General features: G+C 41.3%; 1 protein-coding gene across 1 annotated transcript in view; it reads left to right on the top strand.

Moving 5' to 3' along the window:
- Nucleotides 1–12,092, top strand: part of TRPM3 (transient receptor potential cation channel subfamily M member 3) — a 481,810-nt gene extending 469,718 nt beyond the window's left edge. Inside the window, 1 exon segment of the mRNA XM_036893415.2 lies at nt 3,566–12,092. Within this exon segment, the coding sequence (XP_036749310.1) occupies nt 3,566–5,018 (1,453 nt within the window). The 3' untranslated portion in view covers nt 5,019–12,092.
- The last annotated feature ends 8,838 nt before the right edge of the window (nt 12,093–20,930 follow it).

The following is a 20,930-nucleotide window of genomic DNA, read 5'->3' on the forward strand; positions in this document are numbered from 1 at the left end:
ACAGTGTAAGCCAAAAAAGATGAACTTTCCCATCTCCCACCATGTTTTTTCCCAGTGCTGATCTTTTGTATCTCCATTGAGTTGAACTTACACTTTTCTCCCTTTATCATCCCAGAGTTAATGAGAAAGTTAACTGGCCTAAGGGAAGAGTAGGTGACCCTAAAGAGCCTAAATAATTCACAAATTAAGTATCAGTGTGTGGATAAATAAGAGTTATCTTTAGATGTTCTGTGTCATTGCCTTTGATGTGAGAACCTGTGTCCTCTTTCTCTGTTTACCACATTTCTTTTACACACATTTTGAGGTTATCAGAAAAGAAGGTGAATTTATAGAAAATAACAGTCCTTAAGTTAAGAAATTGCATATTGAAGCTGAAATTTAATGTGCCACCAGAATCTTCTTTTGCCCCTTTTCCTCATCACATTGGCTCTTAGAGACTAGTTACCTCCTTAACCAGGGCTGTCGCCAACCTTTCGAGTCCCCTCTGATAGGCTCCTGGCTGTCACTTCCTTATCCACCTCACATCTTTCCAGGACACTGCTGTGTCCCTATTGTGATTGCCTCCTGAGTTATTCTGAAGTAAGCTGTGTGATAAGCCATCACATGGAGATGTGAAAGAGGGTAAGAAAAATAGTGCTCCTTCCAAACAATGTCTTTCTTTCCACAGTCCCTCTATTTTTTTTTCCACTTAGTAACTCCCCAGTCCCTATCTCCTTAAGGATTCCTATTGATCCATGGATGCTTATCATGCTTATCTCTATTTTGTCTCTTACGTGGATTGACCAGAGTCAACTCCTTGACTACAATCATGACCCAGAACTCTAGTTTTGTTTTGTCTCAGACCTATTTATATCTGGGATGTATACCCATTTGTAATTAACATTTTAAGAATTTTTTGTAAAGATTAATGGTGGCATTCTTTTTATGGAGCAAACATATATAGATTTGACCCTTGGAACTTTTATTCTTTTGTAACTCCTCCTTTAAACCTTTATTAGTTACATCCGTGATCTAAATAATTATACTTAACTTAAAAGTTAAGTGGTTAAACACATCCACAATTCTGGAAGAAAATGGATGAAACAATCCATTTTTTGTTTTCTTTAGTTCAAGTCTTACATTCAAAATCAACCCAGAGCCTATGGGAGAGTTAGGATTTGATGAGGAATAGCTGCTTGGCCCTGTTCTTGCAGGTCTCCCTCCCCAAGACCCATTCCCTGCAGCCATGCTTGTTTCTCACCCTTGAGGCTCCCACCTCCTTGCTTTCCCAGAGGACCCTCTTCCTCCCTGTACCTTCTCACGCTTCCTCCCATCCCCTTGGGCTCTTTAGTTTCTGTGTACTCTTTGCCTACAGCCAAGCCTGATCTTCAGTTGCTTCTTGGTGCCTGAGCTCTGCCTCTTACCTGTTAATTTTCTCCTTAGTGTTGGATCCTGGTGCTGAAGGGAGGTAGGGTGCAGGCAGGGAGGTCCCCACAGCGCAGGGAGATATTTCACAGTGCCCAGACCAATGATCATACATGCTGAAAGAGCATCTTTTTCACCTCCATGCCAACCTTGCATACACTGGGCTCCAGGAAAGGAAAGGAGGAGGAAGAAAACTATCCTGCCTTTTGTTACTCTGCCAATGCTAAAAAGCTAGGTGAACGCAGCACTGAGAGAATCCAAAACAAAAAGCCTCATTCTCCAGAAATGCACTGTCTATCCTTCTCCTTTAATGAAGAAGTATTTTATCCACTTACCCAAAACTCATTGTATTGTACAAGATGAAACTGCAGGACTTGCAAAAATCAAATTCCATAGGCTAGATGGTGACAAAGTGAATTGTAAGTCTATAAGACACACAATCTTATTACTGTTAAGTAATTTGTTTCTCAGGCCATGTTTATACCACAAAAATGAAGTGGAAAGGAAAAGTTGTGTTTTCCTTCTGAATGAGCTGTTAGCTGGGTGAATAGCATCAGGTTTGCTAGATGCAGAATCACTCAATTTACAGTCTCTGGGGCTGCAGGTGGGCATGGGGGCCCAGTGTGCCTGGACCCTAGGAGGTGCCAGGTTGGTTGGGGGCCAGCAGGAGGGAGTGAGAGGCAAAAGTGTCTGCAAAGCAGGGCTCTTGAGAGCAATCCAGAGCCTCAGGCTGGGCGAAGGGAGGCCAGAAGGTAAAAGAGCAGAGCGGGTGGTGTGAATGGCAGGGCAGGACGGTGGGGCAGGGTTGTTTCTCAGAGGCCAAAATGTGCCCCAACGCAGGACACACCCACCCACTCCGGCCAGCAGAAGAGGAAAGTTTTTTAAAAAGCCTACTGTGCTGCTATTATTAATACACCCCCATCACCACCACCACCATCACAATTGCTGGGGGGAATGCAGCCCTAATTCCCACCATTGTTTGTGAAGCGTATTCTGGACATGCAGACATGTTGCTTTTATGGGTCAGCTGTCAAATGATGTTACTCTGGGTATGGGAAGCATTTGGAAAGTATCTTTATTCTCTCCCGAAAAGTTGTGTATGGATCTCGTTTACAGTCTCCAAAAAATTTGCCTTTGGGCATTTAAAAATGAAAGCTTGAACTCAACCCAAAACTTGGCTCTGGTTTGTCCTTTCCGTGTTAATTTGAGCAAGTGGAAAATATGACAGAGTTTTACTTTAAATGTGTGGCCTCTATCTTTGTAAAGAAGTGGCCAGGCAGCCCATTAGACAATGGAAATCAAGTTTATAACAGTGACTGACTCAATAAACCTTAATTGACAGCTGGCTGGTATTAGGCAGGCAACCTGGAAGTGAAAACAGGAATATGACACACTTCACACCCTTAAGAACTTCCAAAGGGAAGAGTCAAGACATCCTGACCCCTGTAATGTAGAGCACCTGTGATCAGCTACCCAGAAAGACCCAGAGAGAAAAAGCAGTAGGATAATTTACTTATTGATAGACACTACAGAGTTCACCACAAAATAGTTTATGTTACCTTGGTAAATTGCTTAGTGTTTGTTTTTCCTTTATTAATGAAAGGATCAGATTAGATTACGTCACCTCCAGGTGCCTCAGTAACAAGACCATGTTAATTAATTCCTTTGGAGGCACTAAATTTTACAAAGGTTATTGTGAATAACAACACCAAAAAAAAGTATTATATAAATGCAAAACAAATTCCCAGTTCATGAAATATAAATTTTACATGTACACTGCAGCAAGCATAGCTACATGCTAAAATTCTATTGCAAAACTCTGGATAAAGTCATCGAAGCCCAGCATTCTCATTTAGTTGGTGACCCTGATAAGCCAGCACCCTCCTACTTACTTAGGTCGTTAAACCCTGCCCCAGGCCACAGCTAAAATGTAAAGATGGTAAAAGGGTGGGACTTTGGCCCCACTCCACTTCAGTAAGAACTATTCAACTCTGGTGTTTGTTTGGGGGGATTGTGCATTAAATTCACTAAGGGAAAAGGGAAATTGACAGCTAAATACCACTGGATTAGATCATCTCTGAAGCCTCTTCCAGCTCGAAAAGACAGATTCTCCAGCAGAGGCACCTGCCCTGACTGACCCTGTTTTCTCTTCCTCCAACAGGGTGGAGAACATGTCTATGCGGCTGGAGGAAGTCAACGAGAGAGAGCACTGCATGAAGGCCTCGCTCCAGACGGTGGACATCCGGCTGGCACAGCTTGAGGACCTCATCGGGCGCATGGCCGCGGCCCTGGAGCGCCTGACAGGTCTGGAGCGGGCCGAATCCAACAAAATCCGCTCGCGGACCTCGTCGGACTGCACAGACGCAGCGTACATCGTCCGCCAGAGCAGCTTCAACAGCCAGGAGGGCAACACCTTCAAGCTTCAAGAGAGCATAGACCCTGCAGGTGAGGAGACCATGTCCCCAACTTCTCCAACCCTAGTGCCCCGTATGCGAAGCCATTCTTTCTATTCAGTCAATATGAAAGACAAAGGTGGTATAGAAAAGTTGGAAAGCCTTTTTAAAGAAAGGTCCCTGAGCCTCCACCGGGCTACTAGTTCCCACTCTGTAGCAAAAGAATCCACAGCTCCCATAGCCCCTGCAAACACCTTGGCCATTGTTCCTGATTCCAGAAGACCATCTTCGTGTATAGACATTTATGTCTCTGCCATGGATGAACTCCACTGTGATATAGACCCTCTGGACAATTCCGTGAACATCCTCGGGCTGGGTGAGCCAAGCTTTTCGGCCCCAGGACCCTCCACAGCTCCTTCAAGTAGTGCCTATGCAACTCTTGCACCCACAGACAGACCTCCAAGTCGGAGCATTGATTTCGAGGACATCACCTCGATGGACACCAGATCTTTTTCTTCAGACTATACCCACATCCCAGAATGCCAAAACCCCTGGGACACTGACCCTCCAACGTACCACACCATCGAGCGTTCCAAAAGTAGCCGCTACCTAGCCACCACACCCTTTCTTCTAGAAGAGGCCCCCATAGTGAAATCTCATAGCTTTATGTTTTCTCCTTCGAGGAGCTATTATGCCAACTTTGGGGTGCCCATGAAAACAGCAGAATACACAAGTATTACAGACTGCATTGACACCAGGTGCGTCGGCGCCCCCCAAGCAGTCGCCGACAGGGCCGCCTTCCCTGGCGGTCTCGGAGGCAAAGTGGAGGACTCTGCTTGCTGCCATCCTGAGCGAGAAGCAGAGCTGAGTCACCCCAGCTCTGACAGTGAGGAGAAGGAGGCCAAAGGTCAGAGAGCCACCACCGTGATGCCCTCCCAGGAGGGCGGCGACTCAGACCGAACCTTGTCCAACAGCATCGTGGTTCCCAAGACAGAGCGCGCCAACAGCTACACAGCAGAGGAGCCGAGCGTGCCACACGCGCACACCAGGAAGAGCTTCTCCATCAGCGACAAACTCGACAGGCAGCGGAACACAGCGAGCGTGCGAAATCCCTTCCAGAGGAGTAAGTCCTCCAAGCCGGAGGGCCGAGCGGACAGCCTGTCCATGCGGAGACTGTCCAGAACGTCCGCTTCCCACAGCTTTGAAAGCAAGCACAACTAAACCTTCTGAATAAGTGTTGCAGGAGGCTCGCGCATCCAGCCCTAAAACTCCCCCCGAACTCCACCGGTTCCCCTTCCTTGAAACATACCTGCTTCATTCCTAGCTGAGCAAAGCAAGCAATGCCTTGGGAGGAGTTAACTCAAAGGTGACTTCTGGGCCACAGGTCAAGAAAGCACTTGATCTGGCCCAGTACCAAACACGGGGATTTAAGTCACCTTCACTCTTGATTTGTTGGGAGGGGAAGGCGAGGGAGAAGAAGGGTTGAGGTGAATGTGTACCGCTGGTCACTTCAGAAAGCCATGAGCTCTGGGAATGAAGGGGCTGCAAGCACTTTCCACGCCAGGAGGCATCTTTCCATGTCTGACCATGACCAAGCATTTTAAGATGCAGGGCTAAATTGCAAAATAAAATAAAATAAAAAAGTAGCCAGCATACAAATGAGATATTCTAAACTTCAATTCTGTTTTCTTTTCACATTGGCTCCATCACTGGTGACCGATGAAGAGCATCCTTTTTATTCAGTATAAGCCGGCAGCCAGCACTTCTACCTAACGTCCCACATCCTTCTCATGCCAACACTTCTGTAATTGATCATTATAAAGAAAAAACAAGGTAACAGTCATAGTTCACCTGTCTCTTATTATATATTCACTTCTGGTGCCACAACTGTCTATCTTTTTTGAAGAAAATAAAGGGAAAAGAAATACCTTTTTGTATTGCAATCAAAATGAAAGAATAGATGTTAAAAATAAATGTCAAGTGGTTTATTATATACAGTGGGCATTCAAGTATAGTCAAGCAAGCTCAGGATGAATGCAATTAATTTTATATTTTTAAATTTATTTTCTATCTCACCTATCATCAATGAAGTCACTCACTGAATATGTAATAGTGAACAAAAAATGCTTAGTGAACACAACCCACCTAAAACCGCCAGATGGGACATTGTTATGTTCTTCCCATTCATATTATGTGTTATGTTGCTGTGTGACCTCCATCATTTGCATGACTCCCCTGTGTCTCTGAACATCTCCAAGATGTGACTGCCAATTTTCCACACCATTCATTACATGACCATTTTGTATGTGAATATCTGGTTACATGTGGATATTTTCATATCTAGAGTTTTGCCATTTAATCTGAGCTCAGCATAAATTCAATTGGAGTTTTTCAAGGGCTGGTATCTTTTTTATGGGAATGTTCCAAAGTACTTTTTAAGGAAGTTTCAAAACCATAAATAACCTTAGAACTGACTAGGAGGTTGGTAGCCACCCAAAGCCATCAGTTGCAGGCATACCATGAATGTTTTTCTCATATACAGAGCTATAAAAAAGATACAGTAGGCTAAAATAGAAAGCAAATAAACTACATAAAGAGCTCTATAGTATATACTGCTTATATACATATATATATATGCATTTACTCAGAGAGACATGTTTATGCATAGTATATAAACAGAGCTTTCTTAAGAGGTTTGGACTTTTCTGTCACCTTGAGGTATAACCAGGATATTTTTACTTTCCAAGGAGTTCCATTGAAAGAGTTTATTATATTGGATTTTGACAGATACTAAAATTATGATTTATTAAAATCTGTATGACCTTAACTTTTCCTTCTACCAAACTAGAGTTGCCAAAATGCCTGGCTACCTGCCCTCTGTCCCTTTTTACTCTGGAAGCACTCGCTATGATGACATCTCATTTAGTCTGGTTTCTCCAGCCCAAAATGATTGCAGTCCAAATAGTTATGCAATTCTAAACCTGATAGTAATGAGGACTTTAGAATATAGGCATAGGCTTCTAGGTCTGAATCTGGATTTGAAGTGAGAGAAAGAATTCCTGATCCTCGAATCTTCAAATGTCTATTTGGATCACTGATTTAAAAAAGAATACAATCTTTAAGGAAAATGACTTCATGTTCTGGGCTTCAAATACTGTCTGGTTCTTTTGTTTAGTTGTAGTTAATGAACTCCAAATTTTCTCATAAAGTGAAATCAAGTAAATATGTGGACTAAACCTCTAGCCTTTAAATTTTTTTTTAAAAATGAAAAACCCTCTGCAGAAGCTTTTTGGGTGTAGAAATAGTGGTGAGGCCATATATAAATAATTAAAGGATTTCTTTTTCACTTCTTGATATTTAGGTGAATTAGAAACAAGCAACCAGACTTCCTCATATGTAACTGTTCTAGAAACGCTTACATTTTTATTGGGCTCCACATTGGTTATTTTCCCCTCAGCAAACATGCATGTGGTCTGAGGATAAATCTCTTGCCCTTAAATTTCCTTGAGTCATAAATTTTTTTGAGGATCTAATGAAAGCTCTGGACCCTTCCCCCCACCACACACAAAATGTACATACATGCAATGTTGCAATATAACTTTAAAGGGTTCATGCACCTCTGGTTCCGTATTGATTGACAATGAGGAAGAGGAACTGTATTTATTCATAATTGCTGCAGTTGTAATAGGCACTTTGTATTTTGAGACCATTGCTCTGTGATTCTCAGGAAGGCCAAGTCTCAGCACAAGAGTTTGAACCAAGACTTTGTTACTTTCATTCCTTAGATTAGATTTTGCTAGTTTGATGTACTTATATCCTACCGTTTTGATGGTTTTTTAAATGTGGAGCACACTCACAAAGGAGGAAGGCTCTCTGGGGGAGTCTGTAGAGGAATCCAAGGAGGTGAAACCATTCATCTTTGATCACAGGGCAGGACATCACAGCCCACCAGGACCTCATCCTGGACCAGACTGAAAATGGGGGAAAGAAATGATGAGTGAGCACAGGTTTCCTTTCAGTTTCTGGGGAGAACAGAACAGGACCTGGGAAACAAAGTGCTTAACAGTCCTGACCTTGTGTCTACCTGGTTCTTTTGTTTGCATGAAAATGAAACTCTTGCACCTTTTGTAAAGTGTGTGAAATATATAAGCCAAATCTAAATGACTTTAACACAAGCTATGTAACTTTCATGAGCCATTTCGTTCCTGTGCACATACATGTATGTTATGTTTTGATCCATGTCTCTCCATTTCTGGGTTCTCTGCACACCGATGTGGCATTGATTCCATGGCCTTGTACAGTCAGCTTGTGCGTAACTCATTTATTCCACCATGTCCCTGATCGGGGGGATGTTAATTACCTGTCTCTGTGAATTAAGCAGCTCATGGGCAGCACATTATTGAGGAACATAAATAAAGTCACAGAGAGCTCAAGAAAGTAATAGCTTTGGTTTAATCATCTGGTTCTAAGGTGCCAATTTTTATATACTACCATATGTAATGATTTGCTCTAAATTGCTTGTTCCTTTTGGAAAAAATAAGGGTGTTTTATGAACCTGACCATGGAAATTTCCTGATTAACCAACATACTTTATATTGATAGTTACAAACTCCCTCCTCCATGGAATTAAATGAGGAGCTGGAAAACTTGCTCAGAGATGTCATGACTAGTTTGTATATTTCTCCAAGCTGAAAGGTATATTGCAATCAGAATGCAGCACTTTAAAGAATTTGATTTTTTTTTTAAGTCTAAGCTTCCAGGTCTAGGATATTATTTAGCACTTTGAAAGTTCCCCTTTAAAAAAAAAAATATATATATATATATATATATGTGTGTGTGTGTGTGTGTATATATATATATATGTAAATATATATATTTATACACACACACACATATATATATAAGAATAATCAAATGGGAAAAATGTACTTGTAATGTTTGGACTGTTTAACTTCTTTAATGATAAATATTGTCCAGTCATCCATCATGCTGGGTCTATAGGCTGTACCATTTAACATGCTGGGCAATCCTGTATTATAAAACACACATAAACATATATGTGACTTGTGTTTAACCCAAATAGTTGTAGCATGTGGTCATATTAATGAACGTTACAGGACGGCTTTATAATGATTTGCAAATCTGTGACATTCAATAAAGAAGCACATGTTGCAAGGACTGATTATGTTCCCAATTCCATGTTATTTAGAATCCTCATGAAATGAGCAGTTTTATTCCTGTTCTGCTTTGTGTTTCACTCCCCTGTAGACCCTGTAAGATATTTGTATAAGCTAACATACATTGTCTAACCAGCCCTGTGGGCTGTGGTAACAGGCAAGTTGTGATTTTGTGAAAGAACAACTGGCATGTTATGCAAAAGACTATACGACAAATGAACTTAAAATAACATTTTAAACTACAGTTGAATTAGCTGTTTGTTTACATCTGCTGACCCCATGCAGAAGCAGTGTACAGTATTTTATAAATATGCTCATTTGAGTAACACTATCATGTTTGTTTATAGAAAAAGTGATGCTAGTGTGTAGATGGTTATATACTTGTTCTAGATGTTGCGTTCTAAGTCACTATTCTCTAACAATAACAATGTGACTTAAATGAAGTAATCCCTCTCCAGTCAAGTCTTAATTTTGTGGCAACAAAATGCATGCACTGCTTTATGCATTTCTTTTGACTTTTTAAAGGCACATCACATTTTGCTATTGCTTGCTTGATACTTAAGCCCATTAGAAACTCATTCAGATTGTTGGGTTCCTTCCTATGTTTGGAGATTATGTTCAGGTTTTGAAAACTGAAAACAAAATAGTAGCCACGGGTTTTTTAAAATCTTTTTTAAAGCTCTGAACAAATCATATGAAATGAAGAATTGACCACAGGGTGTATAGCTATGAGACCCAGAGATGGCTAGCCAACACCACTTGGGTTTACCAAGGTCTAGGTGTTAGTGTATCTGTGATATGTGAAAGACACATTTCTGATTCTTTAGGGCCACTGGGTACAAATTGCTAAACCAGTGATGAGAATGAGAAGTCTGCTTGTGACAGTGCAGAAATCCACAGACCATGATGAATGATGGTCCAGTAATACAAATGCCCACCTTCTTACCTGTGGCTTTTATCACCTTGTCTGTGAGCCTGACTTGGAGGAGGGCAAGAGAAGGGGGAGTGGGTGTCTGATCAAGCACTGGGTGACTCTGGTCTTTAAAGAGTTTGCCCTTTAAAGAAATCACCATTTCATCATTAGAAGCCATTCAACGGCTGGAAGAGCAGAACCTATTTGCACTGTCTTATAATTGACTGATCTTCAAATGAATAGAGCAAAGTTTCTCTCAGCCTGCACTGCCTAGGCTTTCTCTTCTTTTTACGTGTCACACATTCTTTTTCCCAGATTGGAGTCAACCACAGGAGGAGTTAGTTCTGATTTAAGGAACACGTGATTCTTTTTTCTTTCTTAATTCATTGGAGAGGGTAGTTGTTATCTTTTCTCTGATGAACTGCTTGTACTGGTGACTGCTAATGAAATGAAGACGTGACAGTTTCTTCATGTCAGTAAAGACATGAGGCTAAGAGAGGGTTTTGGTGGCCAAGTAATCCAGATGGCTGTAAGAATGAGGTGAATTTTCCCTCCTCTAACTTACCTAGTCTACCAGCCCATTTAAGCTTCAGGCCACTGCTATCCGCACAATGTTTGTGTGCTAGAAAGTGAAAGGGACGTGTGGCCAGAAGTCCATAGGCTTTCTGCAGAGTGTCAGTGCCAGCCTTGACCCGGGCCTTCCTCTGGAGCAGGCAGGCAGCTGAGAGCTGTGGGACACAGAGGGAAGTTCAGCCTAGTGCCTGGATCTTCAAATAAATAGAGCAAAGTTTCTCTCAGCCTGCATTGCCTAGGCTTTCTCTTCTTCTTACGTGTCACACATTCTTTTTCACCCCCTTAACTCTCTTCCTTCTCTTAGCCCAGCACAAGATACTTTTTTGCCAGACCGACAGACACTCACTCCTATTACCTCAGTACCCCATGGACCCTGATAGTAAGCTGAAACAGTGACTACTTGGAAAAAGCCAAACATTCAGACTTTTCTGAGCCCTACACTTCCCATTTACTTAGCCCCCTCCCGCTAGCTTTACCCACTGCTCCAAACTCAGCTGGTGTTTGCATCAGCCTCATGCAATTCTTTGCCTGTCTGAATCTGAAAAGGCTCCCTCACACCTTCAACCCAGCTTCCCACATATCATCAGAGCCAGCTAGCTGCAACTCGACTGTGGGGCTGCAAACTAAAACATGTGGAGGGGCTGGATCCAGGACACAAATGTGCCTGTCGGACAGGTGAAAGACAACAGGAAGTAGAGCTTGTAGGGCATGAGAGAACAAGCATCCCGCTGCAAAGACATCCACATTCCAGTTCGCAAACACTGTGCTAGCCAAACAAATGTGTCTGCCAGCAGCATTCAGTCCCAGAGGCAGTAGTTTGGGACCTCTGAGTTAGAGCCAGTCAGGGTCACATTTTTGATTCTTAGTATATATGCGAAATATAATGAGCATTGAGGTGGGGGAGAAAGGAACTTACCCTATTCAGGATTATTCCTGTTCTCCCGAATGAACTATGCATGGATATTTGTGAGCTGCCTCATTCAGGACCAAAATCCAGGATCTTTGTGAGGGAGGTTCAGAAGAAGAGCACCGCAGCATTGTATCAAGGCTTAGCTGCTTCTTGTTGCTACAGCCTCTGACCTGAGTTCATATTGCTGCTCCTGCTGTGCAAAACAGTACATGCAATGTACTGAACTCATAGCTGTTTCATAATATAGAGCTTTAGACTCTCATTTGTAAACGTTCTAACCATAGTTTATAATGGGGGAAATGATTCAAATATCATTTTTAAATGAATTCCTATAAATACAGCAATTTTGAAATTGGTTTTGTTAAATATATACACATCTTTTCCTTCTTTGTGTATGGACAGACACAGTTTGCATATCTATTGACATTATAAATATATATAAATCCTTAGGGGAATTGTTCTTTTTTAAATGTCTATTATTGGATTCACAATGCACTTTGAGCTTGTTCCTTTAGATACATAATTCAAAGCAGAAGTTAGCAGATACAAATGGGAAAAACTTTCTGAAATTTCTGTAACAAATGTTTTACAATAAAAAAACTTAAGTAGTTCAAAACATGACTTGGACTCCCTTGTGCATTCATTTGCCGCCATTTGATCTCCACCATCCTTGTGCCAAAAATTCTTGGGGTACACAGAGATGATTGCCTTGGGCCCCATAATTTACCTGCAGAACAGAAGTTACAAACTGGTAGCCTGTGGGTCATATCTAGCCAGCAGAAAAGCAGTGTTGTTGGCCAGCACAGTGTTTTTTAAAATTTGAAACATTTAAAAATTTACGTACTTTACATCTAATTCTGTATTTCTGGCTTCTCTTGAAAAATCTGAAGATCTAATAATATGAGACCTGTATTTCCATGTAACAGTAATCACCTGAGTCATTTTGCTAGGTCTGCCTTAACAAAATACCAGAAATGAGGTGACATAAACATCTTGGCTGTCCCTTTAAAATGAGCATGTGCTCTCTTACATCAAAGTCTCCACCACTCCTGTCTGTATCTTAAATATCATCCCCTTAACTCACTAACATTACCTGGAAGTCCCTCATACGAACTGGAGTACTGGACCCCTATGGTAAAGGATGTAAAAACCGGGAGGCAGCTCTGTAATTTATATGTAGGAAAGACAAAGACAAGAGTGGCAATTTGGCTGGATGAGAGAGACGTGGGGAACTTGTCTTCACACTAGAAGTGTAGCGGGCATGCTTTCATGATCCATTTTAAAATATGATATTTAATCAGCTTGGCTTTAAGAGAGCTAAAGAATGGGAGAAAGGGTCTCAATCCCACTCCCATGAATAATTCTCATTGTAGCTCTTGCCAAAAATAATAAGTAGTGCTCATTGACCTTTCAAATACTTGAACTTAAAATAGCAGTGGGGAGAGAAATTGCAGAATATATGTGCATGCAACTCTTTATTCAAGAAAATAGTTGCTGAGCATCCATTATGTGCCCAGTGGTGTGCTAAGGTGAATAAAGTAGGGAAAATCCCTCCCCCATGGAGTTTTAAATCTAGCTGTAATAAAATGTGACCATATAAGTCTTGTAATTCACACTGAGTTGCCTAAGGAATAGAGCATGAAAAATAAGAGTCTAGAAGTTCAGAGGAGTAACAATGCTCTGTGGCTCAGGGCAAGGAAGTCTCTGTGGAGGAGCCTGTACTGGAATGTGCCCTGAAGAACAGGGAGGGTTTAGCTAATAAGATAGGGGAGGATACGCTGGATAAGAGGAACATTAATTTGAAAAGCCTTCAAATCTTACAGTGCTTCATCCTGGTTAGAACTCCCAAGAAGCCCCAGTTCATTAGCTGCATCTCCAACATGGAACCCAGATTTGAGAATGAGGCTTTGCTCCAACTAGCATCTCTATCTTTACCTTCCTACTGGCTCTATCTAATCAATTTCTTGAAAATGGAATGACTCACATAGTTTTCTGCAAGGAACTTTTATGTTCCCAAGTATGTACATGTACATAACACACACAGTGTTCAAACACATGCCCTAGGATTTCCTGGAAAATCAGGTCAACCATCTTTTGCTACCAAAATCTCAAATTTAGACCAACACAGGACTTCCCTGAAGAACATAATGCTGTAGGTAGAGGAAGACTAAATTCTCTAGAGCTTGTTTATCATTACCTACTGTTTCCCCTATTTAATTACAAGCCACAACATGGCTTGCCATATAAAGGTCTAGATCACCACATTCTTATTACTGGACAGTTATCAGTAATCATTTCTTCTTCCCCCACCTGTCTTATCTCTGGTTCTTAAATTGGCTTCTGCCCAAACATTCAGCACACTGTTTTCTTACAGTTTGAGCCATTTTCTGGAAGCTTTGGGCTACATCAGTCATTATCTTAAAATATATGGTCAGCATAGACACTATGACATAACATGGTCACCCTAGAAAGGGCTTCACTCACAACCATGAACTATTGTCCTAATAGTCTTTGTCTGAAGCACTAAATATCCTTTTTTTCCCTAAAGACTGCATGTATTTGTTTGTTAGGTCTGCCTTAACAAAATACCAGAAACTAGGTGGCTTAAACAGCAGAAATATACTGTCTCACAGTGCTGGAAGCCACAAGTCCAAGACCAAGGTATTGACAGGGTTGGTTCCTTCTGAGGGCTGTGGGGGAGAATCTGCTCCAGAGCTCTCCCCTCAGTGCTGGTGCTTTGCTAGCAATCTGTGTCATAGCAGCATCACCCCACTCTATGCCTTCATCTTCACATGACATTCCTTTTGTGTGCTGTCTGTATCCAAATTTCCCTTTTTTATAAGGATACCAGTATGGGACCCACCCTACTCCAGTATGATCTCATCTTAATTAGTTACATCTGCAATGACCCTATTCCCTGACTAAGGTCACATTCTGAGGTACAGGGGCTAGGATTTCAACACAGGAATTTGGGGATGGGGGGAATATTTAACCTTTAACACTGGGTGAATTTGTGAGTAGGAGTGTGGTGATCACTTATCTTTTTGATATCTTTTGAGGTAAGAAAATCAAAATTCAAGAATTAGTTGGAAATTATATGTCCTGATCAATAGGAGAAAAAAAATAGATCAATTGTGCCATACCATACAGCCATTAAGAATAATTAAATCTTGGTATATTGATATGAAAAGGTGCCATTGGTACATTATCACATCTTTCTTCCATTTTTTTTATTAAAGTGTCATTGATATACAATCTTATTGTTTCACATACACAACACAGTGGTTCAACATTTTCCCGTATTATCAAGTCCTCACCCCCTCCATTGCGGTCATTGTCTACCAATGCAGGAAGATGTTATAGAATCATTAATTGTATTCTGTGCTATGCTACCTACCATCCCTGTGACCTGCCTATATGGTGATTGTGAGCTGTAGTGCCCCTTAATCCCCTTCTCCCTCCCTCTCTACCCACCCTCCCCAGCCCCTTCCCTTTGGTAACCACTAGTCCCTTCTCGGTGTCTGTTAAATCTACTGCTATTTTCTTCCTTCTGTTTTTGCTTTGTTGTTATACTCCAAAACTGAGTAAAATCATTTGATATTTGTCTTTCTCCACCTGGCTTATTTCACTGAGCATACTGCCCTCTAGATATTATCACATCTTTTTAAAGGGAAATGAAGAGCACCATGTATGGTCTAATCCCAATTTGTAAAAACTAAACCAGGTTTATAGACATAGATACATATATTTATTTAAGAATAGTGAAAAGACTGGAAGAATGCACCAAAAGGGAGAAAAAAGAGTAAAAGTTTTGCAACAGAACTTATTTTTTCTAACAATTCAAATACTGTCTAAGAGTAATCTAAAGTGGCCCAAGAGAAGTTGGTTTCAATAAGTATCAATAGATATAAACCAGGATGGTTTTTCTTTGCCTCTTCCTGTTCAGAGATCTGTTCTAGGCATTGTCACAATAATCACAAACCCTTTAATGGTAAGTCATTGCCTCTGAGGAATGGTAAAGTTGGAAGAAAAAAAAAGAAAAGTGGTAGCAATTGTTTAACTACTAATGTCATGAAATTATAATTTTAGACATAAATACAATCGATGCCTTTTGAGCAGCTACTTTGTTCACCTGAAAGAACTGGAAATTTTATTAAAAAGGCAAGAATGTCATGACTAAAAAGATAATTACATGTTATAGTTATTTAATTAGAGCTGTTAAAAAGCATGGGGATGAGCAGTCCAGGCTTAGCTCCTCAACAGCAGAAGTGTTCAAGTAGAAGCACAATGGCCACAGGGAAGGCACCGTATGGATGGTTTTCCACCTTTGGGTAGGGAATTGGACTACATAACCACAATAAGAACAGACTAGAGATGCTTTTAGAACTAGGAGGAAACAATGAATATTTGTAGCCTTGCAAAGCCTAAAGGAATAGACAGGACTGAAGAAGACAAGAAGTGAGAGTCAAGCATGCTCAAGACTGGAGTCTCAGCAGAAACAAAGATGTAGCCCCGAGAATAATTAAGACATGCTTGGGGACTGTAGGAGGCCAACCTGATCGGGGCAGAGGACTCACACTGGAGACATGTGAGAAAATATAACAGTCCCTCGTATTCACTTAATCTTCTCAACACATCTATTAAATTATTATTCTGTCCCAGCTGGAGAAAAGGTGGGTCATCCTTTTATACATAAATGGCAGGATAGAGTTTGGACTTTATACTGTGATAATAAGAAAGTGACTGAAGAATTCTGGACAAAAGCGTGGCATGTAAAAATATGGCACGGCAGAGGACAGAGAAGTGCAGAGGGACTGATGGCAAGATTCCAGACCAAAGGTGGTAAAACCCCATGCATAAAAAGACTAAAGAAATTTCACAACTCAACTCAAGAAATGTTTTATGGACACCCACTATTTGAAAAACACTGACCAAGGGCTAGTGAATTCTATTTGGAATATTACTTCCTTAATTAATTCCCTGGCAAATTAGTCATCCTAGACAGAGGACTATTTTTAGTGTATGTCCAGTTGTGTATCACTTGAAAAGCCTTTTGCTGGCAGTGATTTTGTACAAGGTAGAAGGAAAAAGGTACAATATGTATCCTTTGCTTACAGCCACAAGTTTGACTACCTCCATAACAAGGGATGACATTGACCCAAGAGTGTCGGTCAGAGCTTTTTCCTTGGGAATGTGGACTAGGCATGGTGTGCAGGGGCAATCTCTGAATAGTGAAACCGTAATTCATAGACTCAGGAATCATTGAACATCATGTTCTTCCATATGACTGAGTTGCATAGGTAGTCAACCTGCTGAGAAAGAGAGAAAGAATGAATATAGACGGACAGGAGCAGATATGAGAAACAGAAAGATTCTAGATCCTTCCTGGGACATGACTGTAGTTCCAACTTTAGACCTTTGAGGTTTAAAAACACATCAGTATCCCTAAAATAAATCCCCCCTGAGGTAGTCTAAGTGATGGACTCCCAAAGATCCCCCAAACCTATGAATGTTATCTTTTATGGCAAGAGAGACTTTGCAGATTTGATTCAGTTAAGGATCTTGAGATAGGGAGATGATGTTGGATTATCCACATAGGGCCCAAAGTAATCACAAGGGTACTTACAAGAGGGAGGCAGGAAAGTCAGAATCCAAGACAACGTTGTGTGACAACAGAAGCAGATTGAAGTGAGGCTCTGAAGATGCAACAAGGGGCTGAGAGCCAAGCTATGCAAGCGGCCTCTAGAAGCTGGGAACGACAAGGAAAGGATCCCTCTCCTAGCGTCCAGAAGGAACTAGACCTGCTCACATGTTGATTCGGGCCCCTAAAGACTCTTTTTTGACTCCTAACCTCCAGAACTGTAAGAGAATAAATCTGTGTTGTTTTGAGCCACTGTGTTTGTGGTAATTTGTCTCAGCAGCAACAGGGAATATACCTCTCCCACACACTTTGGTTTTAAATCAAGTTGGTATCTTTCATGAGCAACTGCAACAGTCTAAGTAGCAAGGGACCCACATTTTTTGGAAATGGGGTGGAGGGACTAGGTGAAGAGGAAAGTGGGTGGAGGGATGGAATTTGTTGACTTTAGTATTTCTCAGGGATTTTTTTTCTCGAAGCTCAAATGTAATGCAAAAAAAACTGAACTGGTCTCCCCTGTGTCACTGGTTTCCAAATACTGCAGGGGTAGCTCCTAAATTATGTTGCTTCCTAGGGATTTCAACCAGACTTGTCTCTGCTATTTGGGGTTTCTATGCTGACAGCAAAAGCTCCCTAGTGACTCTATTTCATTCAACCAATTTTACTGGGCCATTAGCTCAGTCTGCAGTGGCAGAAAACCAGGTCAGTTCTATAAAGTATACAGACATACCAAAAATTTCAATAACTGCTTTTTTCCCCTAATTTTCTCAGTTTCTCTGTCTGTTAATGTGGGGTGTAGGGGTTGGACCCAGATCAGTGACTCTTAAATTTCTTGAGTTATAACCACTTATGAGAATCTGTTAAAATACAGGAACTCTTCCTAGGCAAAAAAGCTTAGATTTGGGAGACTGTTTGAAGGGGTTCATGGAATCCCTGAAATCCATCCACAGTCACCACGGGAAGAATCTCTGACCCCCAGGTTAAGAACCAGGTGTCTCTCCAGCTCCAAAACTTGGAGACTCATGCAGGCCGGCAAAACAAAAAGCACACGCAGTTATTTTGGAACGTCTGTCTGCAGTGGAAACCAGGCTGACAGCTGGATGAGCTATGACGTAAGTGGAAAGCATTCACCTGTCCTCCTCCGCAGCTGCTGAACAGATGCACTGAAGGAGAGACAGTAAGATCCTGAATTCAGTCAGTCAGTCCATTCCCGCTGAAGGCAAGGCAAACAGTCTATCCCCCTTCAAGTCTCCTACAAACCAAAGATTTTCTACAGCCCTCCAACTAGAAGCTCTGCCTGCAGAGGAAGATGAACTAATAGCCTCATCCATTATCTCAGTTTGTCTTGAGCCGGCTTCCTGCCTCCACCTCACGAAGGACTGTCCCCTGATGAGAACACTACCCATATCTAAGCACTTGGTCTTTCCCATCATCATTTTATGGGGTTGACACATAACTACAGTTCCTCTCTCTCACACCGCATATTGTAAGTGAACAGACTTCCTCTGCTTTTTTTTTTTCAAACCAGTACAAGCTGCTCTTCCCTAAACGTGCAGCACCGAGCATTGTTGTGTCTCTTAGTTTTCCCAGGAAGCCTTTGAATCCTTGCATAAGTTAGCTGGAAGTCTAGTATCATTCTTGAGTCTTCCTCTCCCTCTTTTTTCTCCATTTACCTCTTAATTGTGGAAGTTTTCAAACATACAGAAACATTGATGAATAGGACAATGAATAGTCTTATATCCTCTACCTATGTTCAATGATTATTGATATGTTGCTCTGTTTGCTTTCTCTCTGTAAGTATTTTTTCCAGAACTATAGGAAAGTAAGTTGCAATAGTTGAAACACATCACCTCCATATACTTCAAAATTCATCTCCTAAGAATAATATTCTCCTCCATAACTACAATGTCATATCATGCCTAAGAAAATCAGTAATAATCCTTAATGTCATCTAATATCCAGTTCATATTCAAATTTCTCCAACTGTTTCCAAATTTATTTCTGTAGCTAATTTTTGTTTTCCAAATCATCACATCAACTTGACATATCTCTTTAGCTTTTCTGTCTAGAGCAATTTCCCAGCGCACACTTATTTTTCATGATATTGAGTTTTTGAAGAGTCCAAGCTAATTGTCTTGTAGAGAATCCCAGGTTCTGCTTAGTATGACCATTTCCTCTTGTTCCTCATGCTCCTCTGTCCCCTTTATAAGCTGGAAGTTTTGTCTAAAGGCTTCGTCAGTCAGGTTGAACATATTTAGCAGGAATGTTTCACAGGTGTCTTACATACTTTTGCATCACACCTTGGAGGAAACTCATACCAGCTATTTCTAGGAAGAGTGGTGCCAAGTTTGACCACTAGATCTTTCTGATGTAAAGATACAGTTCACCTTTACAATTCATAAATAAATGGTGGGGTGATTCTTGGGAAACACATGGATGTGCTGTTTCCCACAACCTTTCACCTAATGATTTTACTATCCACCGACACCGTCCTTGACTGAATCAATTATTACATCGGGGGTTGCAAAATACACCCCCCTCCCTTCTAGCATTACTCAACTCAAAGACTCGATCCTACTTTCACCCAGACTAGAGGACAGAACTAAAAAGAGTATGGTATTTAAAGGACTACTTTGAGAAAACTCAACAGGGCAAATAGTTCTGGTTAGACTAGGTATGCTCAATTTGTGAGCACAGACTAAAGAGCATTATCATCAGCAGAGTAACCATTTATTAGGCATCTGTTATTATAACACACTCACATACAGTATGTCTAATCTGCAGAACAGTTCTACAAGGTAGATTTATTACCCCTAACCCATAGATAAGAAACTTGAGGCTCAGTATGGTTAAAAGTTATTCCCAAAATCACACACCTAGTAAATATTGGAGCGCCAATTCAAACCCAGCCCTCTCAGACTCCACTCCCTGCCTCTCAGAGGGTGTGCAATCCATGCACCTGGAGTTCTACAGCTCTTTGTGCGCTAAACTGACAGACAGCAGCTTTTCAGTTGGAGCTTATTTGATGGAACCAACCCATGTAACTTGACATCCTGTCAGAACTCTGCCTGCCGTGTTTACTTGTACAAAGCGCTGTAAAATAATGTTTAATTCTACTAGCATTTTCATCTTCTCCAAACACTTTTGTGACAAGGAGGTTGTCTTTTAAAAACCTGAGGGAGGCAAACCTTGTGGTTTAAAATCAGTAAGTAAAACAGACAGACGGGGAGGACTGGGAATCATAACTACCTATTTGTTGAGCTTGTTTTTAAACTAACTGAAAATGTTTAAATGTTTCCCACTTCTACATCACAAAGGGATGACCACAGCATCCCATTACGTACCATTTTGACAACATGTAATCCATCTCATCCAACTCACCTGTTGGAAAGCAAATGGCTCCACTAAACCAGCCTGAAGATGATAAATGGGGAGCACTGTTTTTGCTGGCTGTGGTTCATCTGACATGTTTCCCAGGAAGTGGGACCCTGGGGAGCAGATATGAATGAGGAGACATTCCATGTGGCCCCCAGGAAGCAACATGCCACCCAGATGGCATCTCCAGACCTGCTCAGCTTCAGGACAGAAAATTGTTTCCCCTCCTATTCAGTATCTAAGTGCTCAGACCTCACTTCTCTGGGGCAGCCCTCCCTCTCACTAGAGGCATCTAGAAAGGATAAACCTTTTATATTGTATCTCTGAGTTCTCTATTTGTGCATTTTGAGAAAAGAGAAAGCCAGTGTTTATTGATTGCTGACTATGAGCCAACCAATAGGACATGTTTTCTCACTGACCAGCTACAGCAGCCTAATAAGGTGGGCATTATCACCCTCCTCTTACAGAGAGATTATTTCTCTTTTTCAAAAACACACAATCATCAGGTGACCGAGTTGAGAAATAGTCCCAAGACTATGTGTCTGGA

This window comes from Manis pentadactyla, chromosome 3 (assembly GCF_030020395.1).
Source record: "Manis pentadactyla isolate mManPen7 chromosome 3, mManPen7.hap1, whole genome shotgun sequence".
NCBI lineage: Eukaryota > Metazoa > Chordata > Mammalia > Pholidota > Manidae > Manis > Manis pentadactyla.